General features: G+C 47.7%; 1 protein-coding gene across 1 annotated transcript; it reads right to left on the reverse strand.

Moving 5' to 3' along the window:
* Window positions 1-254: 254 nt before the first annotated feature.
* Window positions 255-19,350, reverse strand: Ctsh (cathepsin H). Its single transcript, XM_021638709.2, has 12 exons — window positions 19,195-19,350; window positions 14,499-14,530; window positions 13,554-13,659; window positions 12,581-12,651; window positions 11,033-11,137; window positions 10,733-10,819; window positions 9,910-9,965; window positions 8,307-8,388; window positions 7,446-7,514; window positions 4,032-4,138; window positions 1,358-1,483; window positions 255-666 (listed from the first exon to the last, which is right to left on the reverse strand). Exons 1-12 carry the CDS (start codon window positions 19,277-19,279, stop codon window positions 591-593), a joined length of 1,002 nt encoding a protein of 333 aa, XP_021494384.1. The 5' UTR covers window positions 19,280-19,350; the 3' UTR covers window positions 255-590.
* Window positions 19,351-23,907: the final 4,557 nt, after the last annotated feature.

Genomic DNA, 23,907 nt, shown 5'->3' on the forward strand with positions numbered 1-23,907 from the left:
GAGGAAGCGAGAGTCAGCAGAGGCCCCATAGAGACGGCTGGATCTGGGGCTTCCCTGGCTCTGCCACATCCTGGCCCGTTCCCTCCATTCTTCCTCCCAGCCAGGGTTTGGAAACTGCAGAATATCTAAACCTGCTTTTCCTCCAGGGATCTCCATCGGGCTGGCACCACCGACCTACCATACTCCCAGCTAGTGATGCCTTGTCTACCCAGGGAGATGGAATGGAATGTCAGAGGCCCAGGCCCAGCCCAGGGAGGGGTTCACTGTGCATTTATTGAATCCACAACATAGAAAAGGCAGTCATTTGAGCTCTCTCTACAGGAAGAGAGCTAGAAAGAGAAGATTCTAGGTCCATGTCGGTTTGAGTCAGTTAAAAACCACATTCAAGGCACATGGCTCGTGATGGTGCCACCTGGGTGGGCTTATTGCTGGCCTGGTTCTTCTTCCTCACTGTCTTTAGGCGCCTAGACTCAGTGCAGGAATTAGAGGGCCTCTGGGCGGACTTTCCCACAGTTTTCTTCAGGGCAGGATTTTCACTGAGGACCAGTTCCTCACTTTGTCTGCCCACCAGTTGTCTGTGCAGCTTTGGCTTATACCTGGGGGATGGGGTAGGAGGCACAGGCAGCCAGGCCACACATGTTCTTCCCACGTTCAATGAGGAAGTACCTGGACAGAGAGAAGAGATTGAGGACTGACTAGTGGCATCTGTACCACAAGCTTCCTAGAATGTTCCGGTGCAACCGAGACAACTCCAGGGATTAGGCCCTCTGAATGTATTCTCAAAACAGCTGCCACAGGCTTATTTTACCAGTAGGAAATGACTGTCCTCACTTCGTAATTAATTTCTTTCTTTTGCTCCTGGCATATTCTGCTTCTCCCCAGAATTCATGGAGACTCCCTTCTTCCCTGTGTCCAGGTCCTCACATAACCTGACCACCACTAGGACTTTCTAAAAATAAAAACTGTTCTTTTCAGCTGTGTCTGTTCATCCTGATTCAAAGGAGAGACTGTCACTAGCAAATTCATTGCTTTCATTTCTCAGACCCTTCCAGAAGCTGGTTTTGTCCCAACAAGATGTTGAGGTCTAGCTGTTTTAACCTTCAATTAAGGACCTCATTAAGCCAATTGATGTCCTGGCTCCTGCAGACTTGTTGGGACCTGGGATCCTATGAGAGGTCTTTCTAACAGGGCCTTGTCATTTGAAGATTCCAAGCTCATACTCCCCTTTCCTTGGCCTGGCTAGGGTTTGCTGTCCAACTCCTTAGAATGTTTAACATTAAGGTAGAGATGCCTCACACGGGGTGCCCCTAGCCAGGAACAGCATGTGCTCCCTGCTAGGGACCTGCAGGCTACTTACCCATTTTTCCCCCAGTGGGCACCCCAAGAGTTTTTCACAATCCAGTAGAGTAATCCATTCTGTTCGCCATAGCCAACAGCCAGGACTGCGTGGTTTACTTTATCTGGGGTTTTATGACAGGAAGTACTGGAAATGAAAATGAAATTTTTAAAGGCTTGTAGTAAAGGCATAGTAAAGGCAAGAACTGTCACAAACAAGAGACATGTTTCCTACTGGAGGGAGGGAAGCTTATTGGTTGTCAATCAGCTAAAGCTCAGCCATAATGGGAGAGACTAAGTCTCATCAGTGCTCAGTCCTTCTGCTCCAGCAGTCTGAATGTGGTACTGGCCATGGTCCACAGTGGACACTTCTGACTTCCAGCAAGGAGAGGAGCCTCCTGCTGCACTTCTATAGGCAACAGTGCCCAGCTGGAATTCAACCGGCTGCTCTGTTGCCTCTGCGTTCCTTCTAAAAACCACCTGCACTTGTGAAAAAACACATAGGCTTGCCATCTAGCCTCTGAGAAATGTAATGACTTCAGGACAAACTGCGGCGGTCACATACTGATTTGATGGACATGGTAAAAAGGGGATGGTGGCAGAAGTCTGTAATCCTGGCACAGGAGGCAGAGGCAGGCAGATGTCTGTGAAGTCAAGGCCTGCCACGACTACAGAGACAAAATCTGTCTCAAACAAGCAAAAAACCAAACCAACCAACTAAACACCAAACTTTGAGGAGCAGGCGGTATACGTGAATCTATAAGCCCTCCCTCATGGCTAGGGTGAGGGAGTTGGGCTAGAATGAGAGGAGACAAGAAGGGAGGTTTGATGGCAGATGAGTGCAGAGGAAGAGAGGAGCAAAATTACCAAGGTGTCATGGAGAAGCTAAGACCTTGGGTAATGGGGAGGCCTTGGGTATTTACACCGAAGTCCTCATAGGGCTGGTAGATGGCTCAGTCAGTACAGGTGTTTGCCACACAAGTCTTGAGGATCTGAGTTTAGATTCCTAGCATTCATGTGAAAAGCCAGCTTTCTTTCATAATCTCATTGCTGGGGGTTAGACAGTTTTCTGGAGCTCATTAGCCAACCAGCTCACCTTAATCATTGAGCACTAGATCCAGTGAGAGACCTTGTTTCAAAAAATAAAAGAGTGATTGGGGAAGACACCTAAGGTTGACTCTGGCCTCCACATGCTTGCACATACATGTGAATGTACACCTGCATAGTTAGGTTGACTTCTAGCCTTCACATGCTTGCATATGCACACCTGGACACACTCACATGATTATTTATTCTATCTTTCTATCTGTCTGTCTGTCTATTTATCTCCCCATACACACCAATTTTTATGGCCAGAAAAGCACTTCAAAAGAAGAACTCTGGGTCCAAATGGGGAAGAGGCCAGGGTGTCTATTGTAAGGGAGACAGATGTCAAGAACAAGCTAATGAGGAAACATCTGGAGAAGGTGATGAGCTGGAATAGGTAGGAGAGGAGAGTGAGCAGCCTATTGGGGCTCTGGCCTCTCCCTCAGCAGCATCAGGGATGTGAGTCTGTTAACAGACACACACAGACCTTAAAGGAACCCTGTGGCTAGAGGAGCACAGGATTGGAGGTCTCCATGCTACCCAGGCTGAATTGACAGGGCTCCTCAGATCTAAGCATGGATCTAAGACTTGGAAGAGTCTTGGTGGGCTATGGATGATCTTGTTAAGTAGTTGTTTATGGATTTATAGCTGTATCTGACAACTGTATAGAGGGCTGAGGGCAAAGTCCCGAAGACTATGGGCATTCTAGTGGTAGCTAGAGAAAAGGGCATGAGAGAGCCTGGAGAGCTGGGAGTGGCTACAGAGACTCCTTGATAAACTCAGAGTTCAAATAGGCAGGCTAGGAGGTGTGGACACAAGAAATCCCACATTAGACATGCTAAGGGGGTCATGGTGCAGCTCAGCAATAGAGTGACTGACTGCCTAACGTCCATGAGGCCCTGGGTGCTAAGGTCTCTGGTCTTCCAGAAGTACCAGATAGTGAACTGTCCAGCACGGAATTCTGGTGTTTGAGAATAGCTACTTTTCTTGTTTTTCCTTTCCTTTCCTTTCCTTTCCTTTTCTCTTTCCTTTTCCTTTTTTTTTTCTTTTGAGACAGAGTCTCATGCAGACAAGACTAGCCTTAGCTCGCTTTATAGCTGAGAATGACCCTGAGCTGCTGCTCCTCCTGCATCTTCCTCCTTAGTGCTGAAATTATAGGTGTACCATCACACCCCATTTATGTGGCACTAGGCACTGACCCCAGGGCTTAGTGCACGCTAGGCTAGCACTCATCAAATGAGCTACATCTCTAACCCCATCTTCAAATAATTGACTATTCTTTTAAACCTTAGCTTTTTCAACTGGACTCAGCACTTCTGTAGATGACCACAGAGCTCTGGACATGCATGGAGGATTTTGACTTAACCATGACTTAGCCACCATGGTTGAGCCTGTGGTATCCTTTGTGACCTCTTTTTTTCTTTGCTGGGTTAAAGACTTGGTTCTGGACACTCAGAGCTGCAAGAAGACTAACAGAAGCAACATACATTAAGTCTCACAAATAAAATCTAATTAAGACTCTAGGCTGAGCCAGAGGCCTTGTGCTGGGTTTGAGGAGGCCCATGCAGTCTTACCCCTCCTCCCTTCTGACTCCCAGGACCCTGGCTTACCTGGAGTAGACGCCACTTTTATACATCATAAAATCTTCAGTCACCTCAAAGGCAAAGCTCACAGGGTTGTACAGTGCCACAGCCTCCACCATGGCTTCCTCATCATTCTGTGGACAGATGTGACAGATATGTGTGGCCTCTCCTACCTCCCTACCCTGCTTATGGCCTATTGCCAAAAGGCAGGGTTTGGAATTCCAGAGCTGTGCAGATAACCATGGGGAACAAGAGCCCCTGGCACTGAGCAGTGATACAGACCTCACCTTCTTCATCAGAGTGCCAGCAACTTTGGATTGAGTTTTTGTTCTGTTTTGAGATAGAGTCTTAGGTGGTCCAGGATGGCCTTGAACTTGTTTTGTAGCTGAGGATGACTTTGGCTGATCTTCCTGCCTCCACCTCTCAGGTGCTGGGAATTCAGGATGGTACTACCATGCCTGCCTTGGGTAAACTTTTATCTGTTAAAAATTTTTTAAAACTGGGCGCGGTGACACATATCTTTAATTCTAGCATTTGGGAGGCAGAGATGGGTGGACCTCTTGAGGCCATCCTGTTCTACTACATATTGAGTTCCAGGACAGCCAGAGCTACGACTGTGTCTGGGTTATATTGACTGTCTCAGAAACCAAACAGTGAAGGGAATGGAACTTAGGATCTTGAGAACATATTAGGCAAGTGTTCTATATATGATGAATGCCTCTATGTCTGGCCTATGTTATGCTGGGGATCAAAACCAAGAGCCAAATCTTGTTCATGCTAAGCAAGTGCAGCATGATTAAGCTACACTTCTAGTCTGTTAGGGTTTGTATCTGGATTATTGTTCTCCCTCCCAAATGAAGTAGCTCCCCTGTGGCTTCAGCCTTTGCCCTCACGTTCTAACTGTCTGGGAATCTCATTGGAATCCCTTACAAACTCACACACAGCTCCACCATCATTCTCTCAGTCATGCCTGACCACTGAGGCCAGGAACTATGAAGGAGCAGACATGAGTTTGTCCCTCTTGTTTCTGCCTCCAACACTCCACATCCAGGAAGACAGTCTAGGGACCTTCACTGGTGGAACACAGATCTTACAGATCCACAAATAGAGAAGACCTATACTGGGGTGGAAACGAGTCCAGCCCAGGCTCTGGGTCTTCTGAGTAGGACCTGCCCCTTAGTGTGGGAAGGCAGGCAGAAAGGAGTCATCGTAGCTTTTTGGAGGCAGGGGGAGAGTATCAGCCAGAAGCATCTGGTAGACCTCAAAGGCTTCCCTCCAGGGCAGGGTGGGTGGTTCCCCCACTCATGTGTTTTAAAGCGCCTCAGTTGGAAAAAACTGAGAGGGAGTCATGTAAGGAGATGCTTTGGACTGGAAATGAGGCTGGAGGTTCAGTGAGTTAAGACCAGGGCCCAGCAAAGGGGAGTAAAGAGCAGGAGGAGACAGAGTATAGTACTCAGCGTGTCCTCCCTTGGGCAGTGGGTTCCTTCCAAGTACTGCTAGAGGTCTTGGGAGCCCAGGAGATCACATTAAGGGCCAGACTCTTGGTAGCTGGTACTGTTTCCACAGCTGTCCCTTGTCCTGTCTGAGGGTTTTGGCCTGCTCTCTGGGCTCTGCCTGTGCTCCTGACAAAACTCTTCCTGGGAACCAGGCAGAAGGTAACTTTTGAGTGCCTCATTCATTTTGTAGTGGCCCAGAGGGCCAGTCTTGGTGGGTGTGTTAAAGAACAGGTTTCTTTTCAGAAGGCAATAGCATCTCTATTACAGGATGTGGGCTGTGTTGCTGAGGTGGTGAACCTCAGCTCTGGAATGACATTCCTCAGTTCAAATCCAGTCCCACCTTCTAGCTCCTGGGCACATTATTTAGCTGCTCCGAGCCTAGTCTTCTCATCTATCAAATGAAGGTAATAACCACATTCATGTCCTCGGTTATTTGCAGATAATGCCTGTCACGTGGCTCTATGTGCCTCTAATCACTCCAAACTGTTATTACTATGGAGAGCTTGGCATGCCCTTCAATTAGATGGTGGCTGCTGTCATTACATAAACTACGTAATTGTGACCTGAATCGTTTAATGGGCTCCCGCCCCCATCCCCTGCACATCACATCTGCACACACCATAGAGGTTTCTCAACATCCTTTCCCATCCTCCCAGACTGAGCCTGTGACTACCAGGATCTTCGGGCCATTCAGGCATGTTCATTGTACTCATTTGGAAAAGCAGGGTATGACTGGGTGCTACGGAATGCTGTCCTTCAAGTATAACAGCCTTTACCATCTTCATCAGAGTAGCCCTGATTAGACCCAACAAGATTTGACTTGCTGATGTTCCCTCAGAGGAGGGGGAAGGGAGGGTCATGAGACCATCACCTGAGGTTCCAGCTACTTCCTCCCCACTGAGTCCCTGTCAAAGCTATGTAAAATTCTGTCCCGACTTCATGAGGTCTCTGCAGGTTCTAGAGTACATGGGAGGTGGCATGCTCATTAATTAACTCCATGATGCTATGGGAATTTGTTATCCACTCTAGGGTGAAACATTTTGGTGATAACAGCTGTTCTGAGGTTACTCAGGTTCCTTGCAAGTAAGCCCAACAAACTCATGGGTTCACCAAGCTAGACTTGGATGCAATGTCATTGCCTTGGTGTGTTGTTGGTGCCTTAGCTGGGGTGAGTAGGCATCTGTTAGTGCGTCACTGGGAAAACTGAATGTGTTTGTCCATGTGCGCAAGGTGAGGTGTGACATAACTTATTAGGGGTATGATTTATCACTCTCTTTCCCTCAGTCTGAGTGCTGAAGTGAGGCAGCCACACAGGATACACCCAGCCCCACTCAAACCACAGGCAGGTGACAGGAGTGAGACACACTCTGCCTTTCAGACTGGAGGATGGTTGGTCATGGCTGCAGCAACACCTAGCTTGACCTGACTGACCAGTCCAAGCTCCTCCTCATCTTCCCACATGCTCACCTGCATGTTTCATCCCCTAGTGCACCAGTTTTCAACCTGTGGGTCTCGACCCCTTTACACCCCAGGTCACGTGTCAGATATTTACATTATGATCCATAACAGTAGCAAAATTACAGTTATGGGGTGGCAATGAAAGGATTTTATGGTTGGGAGGCTCGCCATAACAAGAGGAGCTGTATTACAGGGTTGCAGCATTAGGAAGATTGAGAACCACTGCTCTAGAGAGACGGTGGAGATTATCTTTGCATGTTAGACAAGAAAATAGAACCACAAGCACAAAGCCTCATACAGACTTGAATTTGAGAACCCAAGGCATCCCCATTCACTCTTTCCTGTCTTCCACGTACAGCCTTCATGGTGAGCAGAGGTTGGAAGTAACCCAGCCTCCTCCTCTATCAATGATGAGCCATCACAAAGAGCTGCTCTTGTGGCCCATGTCAGAACAGATCCCCTAGTCAGAGATGGACCCAGTACTCACAAGTGTGATGTTGGCAACGTCCTTGACGAATGCAATAGCTTTTTTGGGGTTGAATTTGCAGTGACCATCCTGTTTAGGACAGAATGGGGAAGAGAATACAAGATTAGAGGTGCTTAGCCTTCGGCCGAGGTCTCATTCTCCCCGTGAATGCTGACAGCATTTTTTTAAAGCAGCCTGAATGCACCAGGGCCTTGCAGACAGCAGCACTTCAGAGGGGCTTAAAGCATCCTTCTCCTCAGAGACAGTTCTGTTTGCACCGGGACACACACACACACAGTGCTCAGTCAGAGCTCAAGGACAGACCCAAGGCAGCCCAAGGTCAGAGAAGAGAAAGAAAAGCCGAGTTGGAACCTATGTAGCAGGGTTGGAGGGACAGTCCAGGGAACCGTGCTGACCAAAAGCAGGCAGAGGTTAAGTCACAAGACAGAAACTGGGGGACCTGGTTTGTGGGAGCTAGGAATTGTTGGGCACAATGATGAGAAAGACTGGCCCTTGTGGGAGTCAAGAAGATCCCAGGAGCCTCCAGACTGCTCTGACCAAGGTAGGTATATAAGCTGAACTGGTCAGATAGACCCAGATGAAGACAGTTAGGTGTTTCCTAGGGAGGACAAACTCTGGATGGGAGTGGTGACACAGGGTGGACCAATGGAATTAAAAAGGAATTGGGCAAGCTGAGTTGAGGTGGGGTGTTCTGAAGAGGGGCATTCAGGAGAGGGTGATGATGCTTCAAGGGCAGGAGTGACAAGAGGTCAGTAGAAAGAGCACAGGGTACAAGCAAACACTATGAGGGCCCCAGATTTGAATGGCAGCAGGGTGGAGGGGGATGAGGGTGAAATGAAAAGGAGGTCAGCCCACAGTTACCTTGCCTTTGTAAGGGTAGGAGTCTTCTCCCATGATGCCCTTGTTGTACAGGATGTACTCGAAGGCCTGGCTGGGGAGACCTCTGCAAGAAGGACACATATGTAAACACTTCTGGGCCTGGCCTCATAGATAAGAGTGGCCATCAGTGCTGGAGCTTGGTGATGTTTGCCCTTGCCTGGGTCATTGGGGTCTTGGCAAGGCACATCCCAGTGGCAGAGGTCTGTGAGAGGTCATCAATGTATCCCTGGCCTCAGCCACTGGTGCCCCTCTGGGAGAGGGACCCCTCTCAGGAGAAGCAGGCAGCCCCTCAGGAGGCTGAAGGAATCACTGTCACCTCAGTGCTAGGCATCCTCATGGCTAATGTTCCACAGACACCTTGCCTGGCCTCTCATGTCAGCTCCAGGAGGTAGCTACTACCACGGGACACTGTGCCCAGGCCACAATCTGAATTCAGACTTTAAAGATTCTAAAGGTCAATCTTTCCCATCTTCCTATCTCCCACCAAAACAACAACAACAAAAAGACAAACCAAACCAAACCAACTCACTCAGCAGACCACACTCTGTCCAGCCTTTGCTCTTCTCTCTATCACCCATGTTACCACCTGGCCAATGACATCCTTATGTATGGCTTATCCAACTCTGAGGCACGTCAGCTCTGTATGGTCTGCTGTCTGTTGGGTCACCTATGTCTATGTTCACAGGGGAATATGATGAGAACTGGTACTTGAATGAAAAATGGCAGTAATGTCATGAACCAGAGAAAACAGACTTCAAAAGATGGTGGGACACCCCCGTGCCCAGGTGGAGTCTTTGCCTCTTGCCAAAGGCAGTATGAAGCTGTACAGAGGAAGGAGATGAAAAGTGAGGGGAAACTGAGCCTTCTGGAGGATCCTTGGCTGGCTGTAGCATCAATTGGTCCTGAATTCCTGGACTCAGGCTGGAACTCAGCTCTCTGCTGGAGACCCTGCTAATCACTGCGGCCAGAGTCAAAGATAGCATGTGAAAATGTTCCACAGAACAGTGAGGGCAAGTGGGTCTGACAGGAATGTCCAAGCTGAGAATATGCCCTGGAGGACCCTAAGGGACTTTTCTGCATATTATATGCCCAGAAACCTGCTTAACCACTTTTCGTAGAGATCAGCTCACCTGACAAAAAGAGGAGGGCTGTTGCTGCTCTGAAAACGTGAGCTACTTCCTGGTGACTTATTAAGAGGATGGCTGGGAAGCTGGCATAGACAGCATAGACATATTTCCCAAACTCACAAAACTCTCAAGAGATGGGGCAGCTTATGCTTCAGGGAGCTTGTCTAAAGGCCCATCGGCTCTCCGTGTGTGATTCTGGGGTTTGGAGGATGATACGCTTCTCCCTGCATCGATTCTTTAGGCCACTTATCCGGGGTCTTTGCTGACTAGTGAGGCTGACCACTCTGAGCACAGGGCTGGGTGACATGAGGCTGGATTCTCAGCCCTGCACCTTCCAGCTGCGAGGCCCTCTGATTCTCTACCCATGAGGGTGGGTGGGATTTCATGCCTATAGCAGCTGCTAGATCTGACAGCAACGAATGAGAAAGGGTGGTGGGCTCTCCCACTCCAGAACGTACCCTTGGCAGCCATGGTTGTTGAAGTTCTGGGCACAATCCACCAGCTGCTGCTCAGCCTAGGGGAAGAAGCACAGACCAGTGGCCATGCAGGTGTGAAATGTCAGCTCTCAGTAGCTCATTCACATCTGTGGCCTAGTTGGTGTTCTGTGTTGATGACCCTGTAATTTCTCCCAAGGGCCAGGACATCTTTGTATATCTCAGAGCAGTGTCTACCCTGCAGTTGCCACATGCTGGGAAGAACTCAAAATGACCTGGCTGCACAGCAGGCCAGAGGGCACAAAGAGGCCCTCCTAATGAACACTTGTCCTGTAGAGGTGCATACAATAGAACGATGCATCTCATGGTATTACACTAAAGAGAGAGGCAGGCCCAGAGACACTGCTCCACATGGAGCTTGCTCTTCTCTCCCTCTTCCCTACACAGTTGGGACAGTCCCTTCACAGGTGTCACCCTTCCCTTGGGGTGTTAGTGAATAGACCCACAGGCCCTAGCTCTTCCCCGTAGGAAGATAACCATGGGAGAGAGCACAGCTCTTAGAAGAGGTGTCTCCTAGGCCGTATCTACTGCCCAGAGCTCTTCTTGGTAACATTCCAGGCTGAAAACTGAGGAATGTTTCCCCACACCCACTCGGGAAGGAGCCCTTGGGGCACTTCCTTCACTCCCGTTCTTTCTGGGAGAACATTAGTTGAGATGCTCGGGCTAAATGTTTTCAAGGTTGGGACATGAGAGCCAAAGGAAACAGAACTCTTGGCTGACACCGAGAATGAGCCCGAAGGACTGGGAGAGGTGCTCTATAGGAGATGGCTTACGGCTGACTTCTTACCAAAGATAGCATTTTCCCACTGGCAATAGCCACAGCAGACTCCAGGGCCCCAGTGGTGGAGAAAGTCCAGCAGCTGCCACAGGACCCCTGGAGAGGACACAGAACAGAGGGAGTCGATAAATGTGCCCTCATGACACAGCCCTGCTCACCAGTGTGGGAATTTTGAAGCAAGACATCCAGAGCCTGGCAGAGGAGAGATCTGGAGAGATGAAGGGAAAAAGAAGAAGGAAAGATCTCGGAGTTCTCCATCCTAGTGTGAGGTCTACTTTGGAGGGAAAATGTGGGGACTGCCATGCGTACCTGATTTTTCACTGCCGAGACAAAATGTCCTTTCTTCCGCCAGTCCATGGAGGAGGGGTAGGGGCCAGTACCACGGAGGTAGTTACTTTTCGTGGCCGAACAGTTCTGGAACAGCCAAATGCATCATTTTGCAGGAAAACGTAATTAAAATGAAATCATTGAAAGCAGGTGAAAGGTCTGAGGTGACAGCTCAGTGGGTAGAGTGCTTGTTGTACACAAGTGAGAACCTGAGTCCTCACAGCTGTGTGACTGTGTAGCCCCAGTGCTAAGGTTGTGGGAGTTGGTGTGGGGGAGGCAGGCAGATCCAGGTGAATGGATGAGCTTCAGGTGAAGGTGGAAGCTAGGTACAGTGCACACGCCTTTAATTCTCAAACTCAGGAGGCAGAGGCAGAGGGGTTTCTGTGAGTTCAAAGCCAGCCTAGTTTATATAGAGAGATTGAGGTCAGCCAGGGTTACATAATGAGACCTTGTCTGGAAAAAGAAAATGGGGAAGTGACTGGAGAGATAGCTCAGCATTCAGCAGTTAAGGGCACTTGCTCTTCTTCCAAAGGACCCAGGTTTGGTCCCCAGTACCCACATTAGATGACTAACAGCTATAGCTTCAACTTCAGGGTATCCAACACCATCTTCTGGCCTCCACGGACACCCACATACAAATGCCAAATGTATATACACAGACACACATTCATGCACACCTAAATCTTAAAAAAAATCTTAAAAAAATTAAGGTGGAAAGCATTAGAGGAAGATAGGGATGCTAAACTGTGGCCTCTCCTCACCTGTACATGTTCATGTGTAGGGAAGTGCACTCACACATGTGTATCTACCACACACATGCATGTACCACACATGTGCATATAACACAGACTCATATACCATACACATATGCATCGAGAAACACATGCATATACCACACATATTCAAGCATGTACATGCACGCACGTGCATACACACATACACACACACACACACACACACACACACACACACACACACACACACAAAGGGAATAAGAAATTAAAAATTGAATGTGGTGGCATCCACGAAGCACTTTAGAAGTAGATGCAATAGTTTAAGGCTAGCCTTGGGTGCATATCAAGATACAGGCCATAGTCTCACTGCAGCTTGATATGCCATAGCTGTTTGATAGCCATGGGAGGCCTGACCTTTTCTGAAGAGAACAGAGGAGGAGTGGGTTGGGGTGGGGGTAGAGGGGAGGTGGTGGGGTTGGGAGGAGAGAAGGGAGAGGCGAGAGGAGAAACTGTGGTCGGGAAGTAAAAAAAAAACAAAAGTCTATTTCATATTCACTTTTAACTGGCACCTGTATTTTATCTGCTACTTCTAGATTACGGGTTCATACTGTTAAGGCCAGTCCTGGACTGAGGGACAGCTGAGACATGGATCCTCCTGACCTCTCAAAGGATTCAGGGACACCTCTAGGCATGGCTGGAGTAGGACCGAATCTAGCTGGAAACACAGCAGGCTTAATGTTTATTCCACAGGTTTGAGTGAAAAGATACAGATTTATTTACAATGAGCCTCACTAACCTGAGGTTCTGACCAGAGGAACTTTTGTTTTATTTCAGCAAAGCTCATGTCTGAGAACTGGTTCAACGCCACTGAAAAACAGAAGGGAAACAAAACCAAATAAACACAGTGAACACAGGAACACAGTGAACTGCTAATAAACAAACAAACAAACAAAAACCAAGAACCCTTGTCCACCCATGTTCTATTTATAGCCGCTATAACTTGGCTCCTGTAAAAATATATTTTTCATATGATTCAGTATAGCAAGGTCAACAGATACTGTGCCTCTGAGATGCCCAGGCAGACAGACACATCCCAGAGTTGCTGGCAGACGCAGCAGACCTGGGGTGCAGCCTAGGCACCCACTCTTTTACATTCCCACTGTGAGGCTGACAAACACCCAGGCAAAGAGCCGCTATGCCTGTGCAGGTGTCCTTCCACCTGCACTGTATCCCAGTGTGCTCTGCAACACAGCCAGTTCTGTGCTTGTCAGTTCCACTTCAACCCAGGTTAGACCTGCTCCAAGGTCATACGCTAGTACCGGACAGAAAAAGATGAAACATCTGTTTCTCTTTCAGTTTCACTCTTGCTTCCCAGAGTCCCTTCTGCGGAGCTGCCACAGCAACTGATCATGATGGATGTGTTCCTAGTGCCCCTGACCAGGAAGCTGAGTGATGGCAGAGACTGCTCATGGCCCCAGGGCAGTCTGAGAGGCAAGGCCTTGCAGCAACCCAGGCAGATCCTGGTTTTTTGTGGGGGTCGGGGCAGGGCTTCTCCAGAATCTTTTGTAAACTTCACGACCCCCACAGCACTGTCTAAATGTATATCCCATACCGAATCTGAGATTACCCGAAAGACATTCTCAGAGTCCGAGCCTCTTCTCCACACCATTAGCCCTGAGCGGACCCTCTCCCCAGCCTGTGCCACTGACTTCTTTCTTCCCACCCCTCCTTCTCCTAGAGGCCTGGAGGGAAAGGAGGCTTCCCAGTACTTTTATATGTGTGGTTCCTCTGGTTGTGGGCATTAATCTTCCTCCAGTTGTTGGCAAACATCCGCAGTCTGTGGTTGTACTCCTCTGAGCTGTATGTCTTCTGGTGCTAAAACAAAACACGCCGGCAGCAAGTCATGAGAACAGGTGACGCCTACCAGAGGGAGTCTTTTTAGAGAGTCCCCGTCCCCGAAAGACTCCTCCAGAGTGCCAAGTATGTAGGCTGGCTTCAAATGTTTGTAGGCAAGACAATCGTGAACATCTAAGATTACTATCCTTCCTCCATAGTGCTGGGATTGCAGGCATATGTCGCCATACCCAGGTTACATGGTGCTGGAGTTCTATGCATGCTAGGCAAGCTTGCTATCTAGTGAGCTGAATCCCCAGCCCATGGAGGTTTTCATTCTGCCACCGTCTCAGGACAGATCTCCAGTTAGATGGGACTCCGTTTCTGTTCTCTACTGCCACTATCAGGAAGTTGCAAAGCAATTCTCTACCTCCAGGCACCCTGTGGCCAAAACGAAGATGGAGCAACTGTCAGGACATCAGTTAAGAGTTCAAGAGACCCCAGTGAGGAGACCCACCAAGAGCAGGTGGCCTCTGGCACCATGACTCCTTGCTACACTGAGTACATAGCAGAACCTACCATTTTCAAAACTGTATATACTGGTGTTCTCAATAGTTTCTGCAGCCACTGTGCAAAGTACTCTGAATACAAACTACAGCAATGAAGTGAAGGCACTAAAGGCTTCTGCTAGGCTCATCATGGGGAAACACTATCTGGAAATTTACTTTGCTGTATCGTTCCTGGAGTTTGGCTAGTTTGAAGCATGGAAAGACCCAGGACAGAGCAAGGTTGGAAATTTTCTTTTGTCTCAAATCTGATACAATTTAGTTTGCTAACAGGAAGCTTTGTGACGAGAGAAAAAGAAGAAGTTGGCCACTGACCTGTTTCATCCATGACTTAAAGTGAAACTTTTCTGTAAAAAAAAAAAAAAAAAAAGAAAAAGAAAAAGAAAAAGAATTAGGTGGACGTTGTTGAGTCTAAAGCCAAGTAGGGTACTGGAGAGATGATTTGCATTTTATTTTATTAATTAACTCATTTTTATATTTATTATTATTTGAGACAGGGTCTCACTATGTAGTCTTGGCCGACCTCAACCTCAGAAATCCGCCTGCCTCTGCCTCAGAGTGCTGGGCTTAAAGGTATGTGCCACCACGCGTAGTTTATTTGGGTTTGCAAAATACCAGCAAGGAGGCTAGTGTGGGTTAGCTGAAGCTTGGGTGCAAAAAGGAACTCAAACCCTTTCTGCTTTGTCGCCACAGCAGTTTTGAGAAACTGCTATTTGTATGTGGTATATGGGGGAGGCATGCACCCGTGTGTGCGCATGCAAAGGCCATAGCTGACTTTGGACCTCTTCCTCTATCTCTCTCTACCTTATTTCCTGAGACAGAGTGTCTGGAAGAACCAAGAGCTCAGGTACTAGGCTATACAGACTGGCTAGAAAGCCCTGGCATCCTTCTGTCTCTTTCTTCCAAGCCCTGGGGTTACAGGTGTGTGCCCACACACCTGACTCTTTATGTGGGTGCTAGGGATCAGAACTCAGGTGCTCTCATACTTGGGCCACAAGCACTTTATCCACAGAAACCCCTCCCCCCCACCAACTAGTGGTACACTTAAAAGTTGTGAATGATATTTATTGATTTGTGTGTGTACACGTCAGAAGATAGATTCTGGGAGTTGGTTGTTTCCTTCCACCGAGTGGATCCCGAGGACCCAAGCCATGTTACCAGGTTTGGTGGCAACTGCCTGGAAAAGCAGAGATCAGCCAAGATCCAGGTTTCAAGCTTCGATGAGCTATCAGCTATGCTGGGGAGGACTCGTGGTGGTGCAGCTGTCTTTGAGCTATTTCTGTTCCTGTAACTAACCCCTCACCCACACTTTAGTAAGTAATTCTGGTAAAACTCAGTGGTCATAAACCTGGACTTTGGTGGTAGCCTTACTTTGGTTTGTCATCTCATCCCTGTCTAGGGTGACTTTTTTTTTAATGTCTACCCAAGAATATAATTTTTGGGGTGCTGGGAATATTTTATTGTTTCATGGGGTGCAATTTACATGCTTCTGTTCAATAACGAAGATTCACTGGAATTCATGTTTAATGATTAGTTAGTTGAAAACTTGGGCACATATGCCTCATCCTCCTGAGATTTGGGGGTTACAGATGTGTACCACTGTGCCCAGCAACTGTTTTAGCCTTAGCAGTGTTTACGGTTACTGATGTTACTCATCTTTGTAACTTAAATGGAGTCATAGGTAACAGGAAGGGAAACGGGTATGGTTGTAGCTCCTATAAAACTCTACAAAACCAGGCAAACCATCTGTTCATGGATTCTGGTGATAGCCTCCCTTGTATGCAACTTAAAATTTCCATTTTAAAAATTTAAATAGCTGCAAAAGATAAGTTCCAGTGTGTTCCATTTTTAAATTTTTATTTTTTGCAGTATGTGTACCCGAACATACCATGGTGTGACTGTAGCGGCCAGAGGACAATGTTCAGAAGCGCGTTCTTGCCTTCCACCATGTGGGTTCTGGGAGTTGAACTTGAGGTGTTAGTCCCGGAAGCAAGCACCTCTGAACCATCTCACTGGCCCCTTATATGAAATGTTGACATTTGAAAATAAGACTGTGGCTAGGGAGATGGCTGAGCAGTGGAGGCACTGGCCATGAAAGCGAGAGGGCAGGAGTCTGGATCCACAGACTAAAAGCCCGTGGAACATGGGAACTTACAGCCAGCCTGGGGTGTCGGAGACAGGGCATGCCCCTAGTGCATTAGCAGCACTAGCCAAATCAGTTGACTGACAGACCCAGCCTCAGTGAGTAAGTTAGAAGGACAATCAAGGAAGATTCCTGATGGTAACTTTTGGCCTCCACACACACCTGTACATGTGTGTTCACACATGAGAGTAAACACACATATGCATATACCATCCCACACACACACACAGAGTTGGATGCCTTGCTGGCTGTGGAGGCACAAGCCTGTTAAGTCTAGCACTTGGGAAACTTAGGAAGGAGGTTCTGAGGGAGTTCAAGGGGAGCCTGGGCTACAGAAAAGACCTTGCCTCAAAACACCACTACCAACAGCAACAACAAAGGAGCTGGATATTTTACACATCATTTTGAACACCCATCTTTCTGTCTCACAGAATTTTAGTCTTAGGAAGAACACTTATGTTAAATCACCCTACATCCTTCTCTGCAACAACAGAATGTCAATTTAAAATTATTTTTTGCTTCCTAAACATAAAAAAAAAATTATTCTAGATTGAGCAATAATTATTATGAAAACCTTGATTATTTATGCTATGAAAAGTCATGGTTAGGCCTAAAACCGTGAAACTTGAGTGGAAATATAACTTTTGTATGTGTGTTTAGAACAGCATCTGGCTGTATAGCTCAGGCTAGCCTTGAGCTCCCAATCTTCATGCTTTGGTTCTATGAGTGCTGAGATTAGAGGCAGACATCACAACACAAATGGACAATTCGAAAGTAAAGGGTCTAGACTGGATTCACGGACACCATCCATGTTGGGATAATCTGGCATGACTCCATGTTGCCCCAGAAGACCCCTAGGGATCAAGCACAGCACAGCAATATGAAGGCCATCGCTATGTGGCATTTATATCTGGCCCTGAAAACCAGACCGCTCCAGAAGCTCAGCCAGGGCCATGTTTCTCTAGGAAGAAAAAAGCATAGTTCCTCAAGGCGGGTCCTGAGTGGGTGCGCAGGGGATTCCAAACCCTGGATAAGGGCCTGCTGCAGCTGAGGCCTTCCCTCCTAGAAGACAAACCTCGGCCCAGCATCAGGCTCTGAGGCAGGCAGAAGTTCACGGTTGACCGGCACCTCTTGTGTATGTCGGGGGAGGGAGGGAGTTTCCAAACCAACAAGAGGGGAGAAAGCCCCAGAATTCCTCAGAGTATTGGTGGACGAAACCACACATGACCTCAGATCCATCCCAAGCTTACTGTGGCTTAAATGAAATTCGTTTCATCAATTTACTTTGATTTGTTTTGCATGTGTATGTGTGTATGCATATAGGCGCGCTGTGCGTTCTCAGAGATGTCACATGTTTTCCTTTATCACACTCCACTCTGCTGAGGCAGGTGTCTTTAACTGAGCCCTGAGCTTGCTATTCTAGGTAATCTAGCTAGCTGGTTTACACTGCCCCCATCCCCCTCCCCCGCCCCGCCCCATCGTTGCCTCCTGAGTGCTGAAGTTACAGGTAGCTGCAATGCCCGGCCAGCTTTTTCATAGTTCTGGGGGATAAGAACCTGGCTCTGAGGCTTGTGTGCTAAGTGCTTTCCCCACTGAGCTAACTCTTTTAGAGGGATGCTTTTATGACTAGGGCATAACTGGGGAACAGAGGCAAGAAGATCAGGAGTTCACGACCATCCTTGGCTACTTGGTGAAGTAAAAACTAAGGAACAACCCCCCTCCCCCCCCAAAAAAAAGGTTGAGCTGGGGAGGCTCACCAGGTCCCATCCCTCCCTGAGGATTTCTAGGCAGTTAATAGTGGCTGGGGGAGGGAAGACACATATCTTTTACTAGGGTAGGGGCTGGTAAGGAATCTGTGCTGTTGATCATAACCCTAACAAAACCCTTAGAGGGGAGGGAGGAAGGGAGGGAGGGAGTCTGAGACCAGTTTCTAGAATGGTTTCGCTGACACCATCTGTGTTGATGTCGATTATTTGGAATAGCTCTATGTTGCCCCAGGGGACTCCCTTCCCCAGGGATCCATGCCATCAGAGCAACGTGAAGATCCTTGCTAGGTGGCGTCTATATCTGGCTCTGAAAGCTCAAGTATGATCAGAATTTTATATACATCTATGAAAACGTAACAATAAAACCCATCACTAAGTGTAATGAATTTAGCCAATAAAATCATTAACAGAAAGGAAATACAGTTTTATGTGCTGAGCTAAGGGCCGACAGCAGGGCTAGGAAACCACAGACCACTCTCGAGCCAGGGGCTTTGATTGAAGGGCTCTTTACACTTAAAAATGGTTGGCCCGTGCAAGGGGCGGCTGTGGCGGTGGATGTACAGCTGCACTTGAAAGTCATTGAAGTTCTGTCTTCACTGTCCATAAACAAACATCCAGTAGAGCAAGTTACCTGTGGCTGCCTTTGTCCCGCAAGCGAGCCTTTAGGAGCTGTTACGGAGACCAACGAACAACGTTGAACAGAACTAAAATATTCGCCAGGCAGTCTTCTCTCACACTTTGCCAAGAGCTAAGGCCGCTTTTTCGTGCCAGCTTTTCCCGGCACACTACACACACTACCGTTAAGACTGCTGTGGGTGCTGGGTGTCCCTCGGGGTAGGGAGTCACCCCCAGCATGCCACAGTCTTACAAACAACCAAGGCAGGGCGATCCCCGGGGACCAAGTCCACAGAGAGAGCCAGTACAGGCTGGGAAGTGCGGCTCTTCGTTCTTCGTGGCGGGGCAGAAAAGTTTTGTGTCCTTTCCTGAGGGCTTCTGTATCTAGGCCTGGGTAAGAGGGACCCTGGGCACCTGCCTGCCTGTTCCTCAGATCACGCAAGACTACCCCGTTCCTCCTCCGGTGCCCCCGCTTTCTCCCACGTACCTATGGCGTTCACGGTCAGCTCAGCGGTGGCCCCAGCACTCAGCAGCCAGGCCCCGGCGCACAGCAGCGGCAGCGCGGCCCACATCGCTGCTCTCACTGCCAGGTTCGGAGGGTGCCCTCGGGAACCCAGCCTGTGGGAAGGAGGTGGGGCGAAGCTGGCCTCCGCCCTGGCGGCTGTGGTTCCTCCTCCGCCCCCTGCGGCCGCAGCACTTCTGCGCTTTTCTTGGGAAGAAGGGCTAGGAGCCTGGCCCTGATGACTTCTCCGGGCCAAATGGGAGGTAGCACAGCCCCATCCCCAGTTTCTGTCCAGGGAGGTGTCTGTCTCCATGGAGGTGTCTTAAACCATAGCTCCCTGGCCTTCCCCAGGGCTTGGAATGCAGGAACAAGAGGGCTGTCCTGACTGCTCACTCCCAAGAGGATTTTGGGTTGGTCCAAAATCCTGTCACACTGTTCTGACTTGGCCCTTTTCTTTATTTTCCAAGTCTGAAGAAGAAAATGGATACAGTTAAAGTCTGCATATAAAATAAGCAGAGAAAGCACATTTTGAACTTAGGAGCCCTTGCTAGGATTCCTTTGATGGAAAAAAAAGGAGGATTCAGACATAACATAACATAACACCATGCCTGGCACCTATCCTGGCCCCCACGGAGGCTATTTCTATCATCGCCCTGCCTTGTTTTACTTCCTATTTTACAAATGGGGAAACTGAGGCCTTAGGACTAGATGGGTAGTTTTCCCCATAGGGAGTCTGAGCCTGCTGTAGCACTCTTAATGCTGGCTCTGAGGCTATTCTACCCCCCCTCCCCCCGCCTCCCTTTTATCTTATAATCTCCTATATGGCCCAGGCTGACCTAGAACTTGTAGTTCTCATGCTTCAGCCTCCTTTTGATGTATCCCCCAGCAGCCCATGGCATTTTGATGAAGGCAAAACGACCTTCTTCTCCTGAACTTCTTTGGTCAGACTCTGCCTTTCAGGCCCGGGGAGGGGGCTGGGCAGGACAAATTCTAGAAGTCTTTTAAAATAGGTCTAAAGCGGTGGTTCTCCAGGTCTAAAGGCCCCGGGGGTCAACGGTCCTTTAACAGCGCCCACCTAAGACCATCAGAAAACAAAGATACTGTAATTCCTAACAGTAGCAAAATTACAGTTACAAAGTAGCAACAAAAGGAGTTTAATGGCTGGGGGGGGGAGCAGTCACAACACCATGAGGGACCGTATTAAAGGGAAGCAGCATTAGGAAGGTTGAGAAACACTGGTCTAGGGGGTCTGACTAGTTCTCAGAACTCTATTTCAGCAGCCTCAGGGCTAAGAATATAACTCAGTGAGCATAGCCCAACATGCACAAAGCTCTAGGTTCAGTGCCTAATACTGCCAAACACACACACACACACACACACACACACACACACACACAGCCAAACCAAACCAAGAGCCACCAGACAAAGTCAGGTGGTCTGGACAATACAAAAACACGGACACTGTGCTCCAAGGACAGATACTGTGCAAAGGGCTCTCCTTTTAGGATTTCCGACTTGCTGAAGCTGTGAGGGCAATACGAAGTTAGTAGAAACCATAACTGAATTTTGAATTTTGAGCTCTTTCCAGGCCAGCGGCTTCAGTGATCTGCAGCTGGATCACTAGCAGAGAGCTAGTGAGGGGAAACAGCTGACGTTCTGAAGCAAACTGCACGAGGCAAATGGCATGAGCTGTTCCGGCCTTTATGATGTGATGGGCTTTATGTCAAATGGTCTTGCACAACTGTTGGCTAATGTGGGTATTTTGAACACATTTTTTGGTGGGCTGGGCTAAGCTATGATGTTTGGTAAGTTGGATATATAGTAAAATGCACACTTGACTTATAGTATTTTCAGCTATGAAAGTTGAAGAACACTTGCATTTTATTTTTTATGTTTTTTTTTTTTTTTGTCAAGCACACATGCATTTATGCACTTTCGAGTGGGGTCAAATGTGTGTGCAGGTATTTCATGCAAGTGAGGGTGCACATGGACATGGAAGACCCATGTTGACTCTAGGTGTCTTTCTTGATTTTTGTATTGAGCAGATTCTAGCTACTCTAGCCAATCAGCTTACTATGGTTGAGTTCCTGTCTCTGCTTCTTGAACACTGGGATTAAACAGAAGTCGCCGTACTTCAGGAACTCTGGTCCTCACACTTGTTCCACAAGTACTTACAAGTACGATACCCACTGGTCTATCATTCCAGCCCCGGCAGTTGGACTTCTGATAAAGCAGATGCCCTTCCGGAAGAGAGCTGTGCTTTTGGGGACAAGTCTCTGAAGTGAGCCTGCATGGTTACTGTTCGGAGCGTAAGTCCCTGCTCTGATGAAGATGTCCTCTGTCGCAGATGCCCTGCCTGGAAGGTGTGCTGGGACTGCCTCATCCTTCTGCCACTCTGGCCTCCTGGAGAGCAGCAAGATTTAAGGAGTTGGCATATGGAATTGACCCAGGGCTGGTCCCATGGCTTAATGATCACCCAGAGGCAGAGGCCCCTGGGATAGTGAGAAGTGGAGGGCACCTACCGAGTCACTTGGAAACCAATGTGTAGCTCTAGTCTTACCACAAATTCCCCCTGTCACCTGAACAAAAGGTTTGCTATCAGAGGGCCTCAGTTTCCTCGTTTGAAAAATGAATTAAGTGTCTCTGTCTCTCAGAAGGGTTAACTATAGTCAGAAGAAAAGTGTTGTAGCGTGGCCCTGAGTGTGACACTGGAATGGTAACTGACCACGTGTGGGCTTGACCAAACCCAATGGCACTCTGTGTCCTGAGCTGTGGCACCTGCATTTTACTTTTTTCATTCTTTTCTTATGTATTACATACAGACAGAAGTTTCCCCTCTTTTTCCTCTCCCCAGTCCCTCCCCTGACACCTCCTCTCTCCCCTAGATACACTCCTCCTCCATTTCCCTTCAGAAAAATGTCTGGCCTCCCAGGGATATCAAGCAAATATGGCATGTCAAGCTGCAATAAAACTAGGCACATCTTCTCATGTTAAAGCTACTCGAGGCAACCCAGTAGGAGAAAAAGGGTCCCAAAAGCTGGCAAAAGAGTCATGGATGTCCCACTCCCAGTGTTAGAAGTCTCACAAGAAGACCAAGCTATACTACCATAACATACGTGGAGGACCTAGGTCAGACCCATACAGGCTCCCTGATTTGTATGCCCATATGTGTAAAAGTTATTTACATTCACCTGATGTAATTGTTGTCTCAGACGCTTAGTGCCTTCTTCTGCTAACCTAGGCCTAGGCCTGGGAGCTTCTAGCCCCCGTACAATCTAATCTAGGCCTAGAATATTTTCAGCCTCTGAGATTTACTACTGAATAGCTCACCCTTTCAAGTTCTTTCTGAACTCTGGCTGGCTGGTTCAACTTAGCTGTTCTGGCTCAAACTCCTCTCCAAGCTGATTGATTCAATCTGGCTTCCCTGGGCTTCTCACTGAATTGCAGTGCTTGGCCTCAACCTAATGCTAGCAATCAGTTCTAATTTTCTGGCTCCACATTCTCTTGCTCGTTCTGTGTTCACCTCTGTCTAGCTTGTTTTCTTTTCAACATGCCTCTGTAAAACTGTCCTGGTGAAAACCACCTCTGAACTCCTTGAACTGAACAAAACAGACTCCCTAGAACTCAGAGATCTGCATGCCTCTGTCTCCTGAGTGCTGGCATTAAAGGGATGTACCACCATGCCTAGACCTAAGCTTTTCTTTACCTGAAACTTGCTCTATATCAGGCTGGCCTTGAACTCAGTGATCTGCTTGCTTATATCTCCTGGTATTAATGCCATGTCTGTATTCCAGCCAGATCACACAGAAGGTCTTTGAATGTGATCTCTTGCCTGAGCAGCTATGTTGCTGAATTAAAATTCCTCTACATCTTTCCCCTTGCTCTTTAAGGTAAAAATTGTATGCAGTTTAACTTTTACAATAGAAACAATTATCAGTCCCACAAACTTAATAGTCCAAATGTCTTTATGAAAATCCATTGATGTGATGATCTTTCATAACCGTAGTCCTGATCATCTGTCCTTCAGCAAATGCCCATTTCAGCATCAAGATTTTCAGCCTGCTCTCAGATCAGATCTTTATCAATTTTGATGGAACCCATAGGCTTTCATCACCTCTGAAAATATAGGCAAACCTCTTCCCCAATGTAACACATTCCTTGAATTCCATTATGATGTTAAAACATCTTTAAAGTGTACAGGTTGAGATATTATTTTTATTTTTCTACACCCCAGTGTCTTTCAGCTAATCTTATTCTCCTCTTTTGGTTATCATGGTACAGTTTTAGGTCTTTCTGAACCCACACATAAACCAGACAGTCAGGCACTTGCATTCTATGCCTGGCCCCATTTAAATACAGAAACAATCAATAAGATGTCAATATAAAGTGTCAGTTAAAATAAAATGTTCTGAGATTGAAGGAACATTAATCTGAGCTCCCCATTGTTGTAGTAGATCCCCATAGGTTTATGGTTATATCTGCCACATAAAGCTTTAATCTCCCTATTTGACCTTTTGGTCTCAGACACTTAATTTGACTTACACTTTGTTTTACTTGGGATAATGTTCCAATCTCTACAAAGTATAGATACAGTCCGAAGAAGCCAATGTGGATTCCAAGATTCTTGTGAGATTATAGTTACATCAGCTCCTGTGGCCACCAAACCTTCAATTTTGATACCATTTAATTTTAGTTTTG

This window comes from Meriones unguiculatus, chromosome 6 (genome assembly GCF_030254825.1).
Source record: "Meriones unguiculatus strain TT.TT164.6M chromosome 6, Bangor_MerUng_6.1, whole genome shotgun sequence".
In the NCBI taxonomy this organism is placed as follows: Eukaryota; Metazoa; Chordata; class Mammalia; order Rodentia; family Muridae; genus Meriones; species Meriones unguiculatus.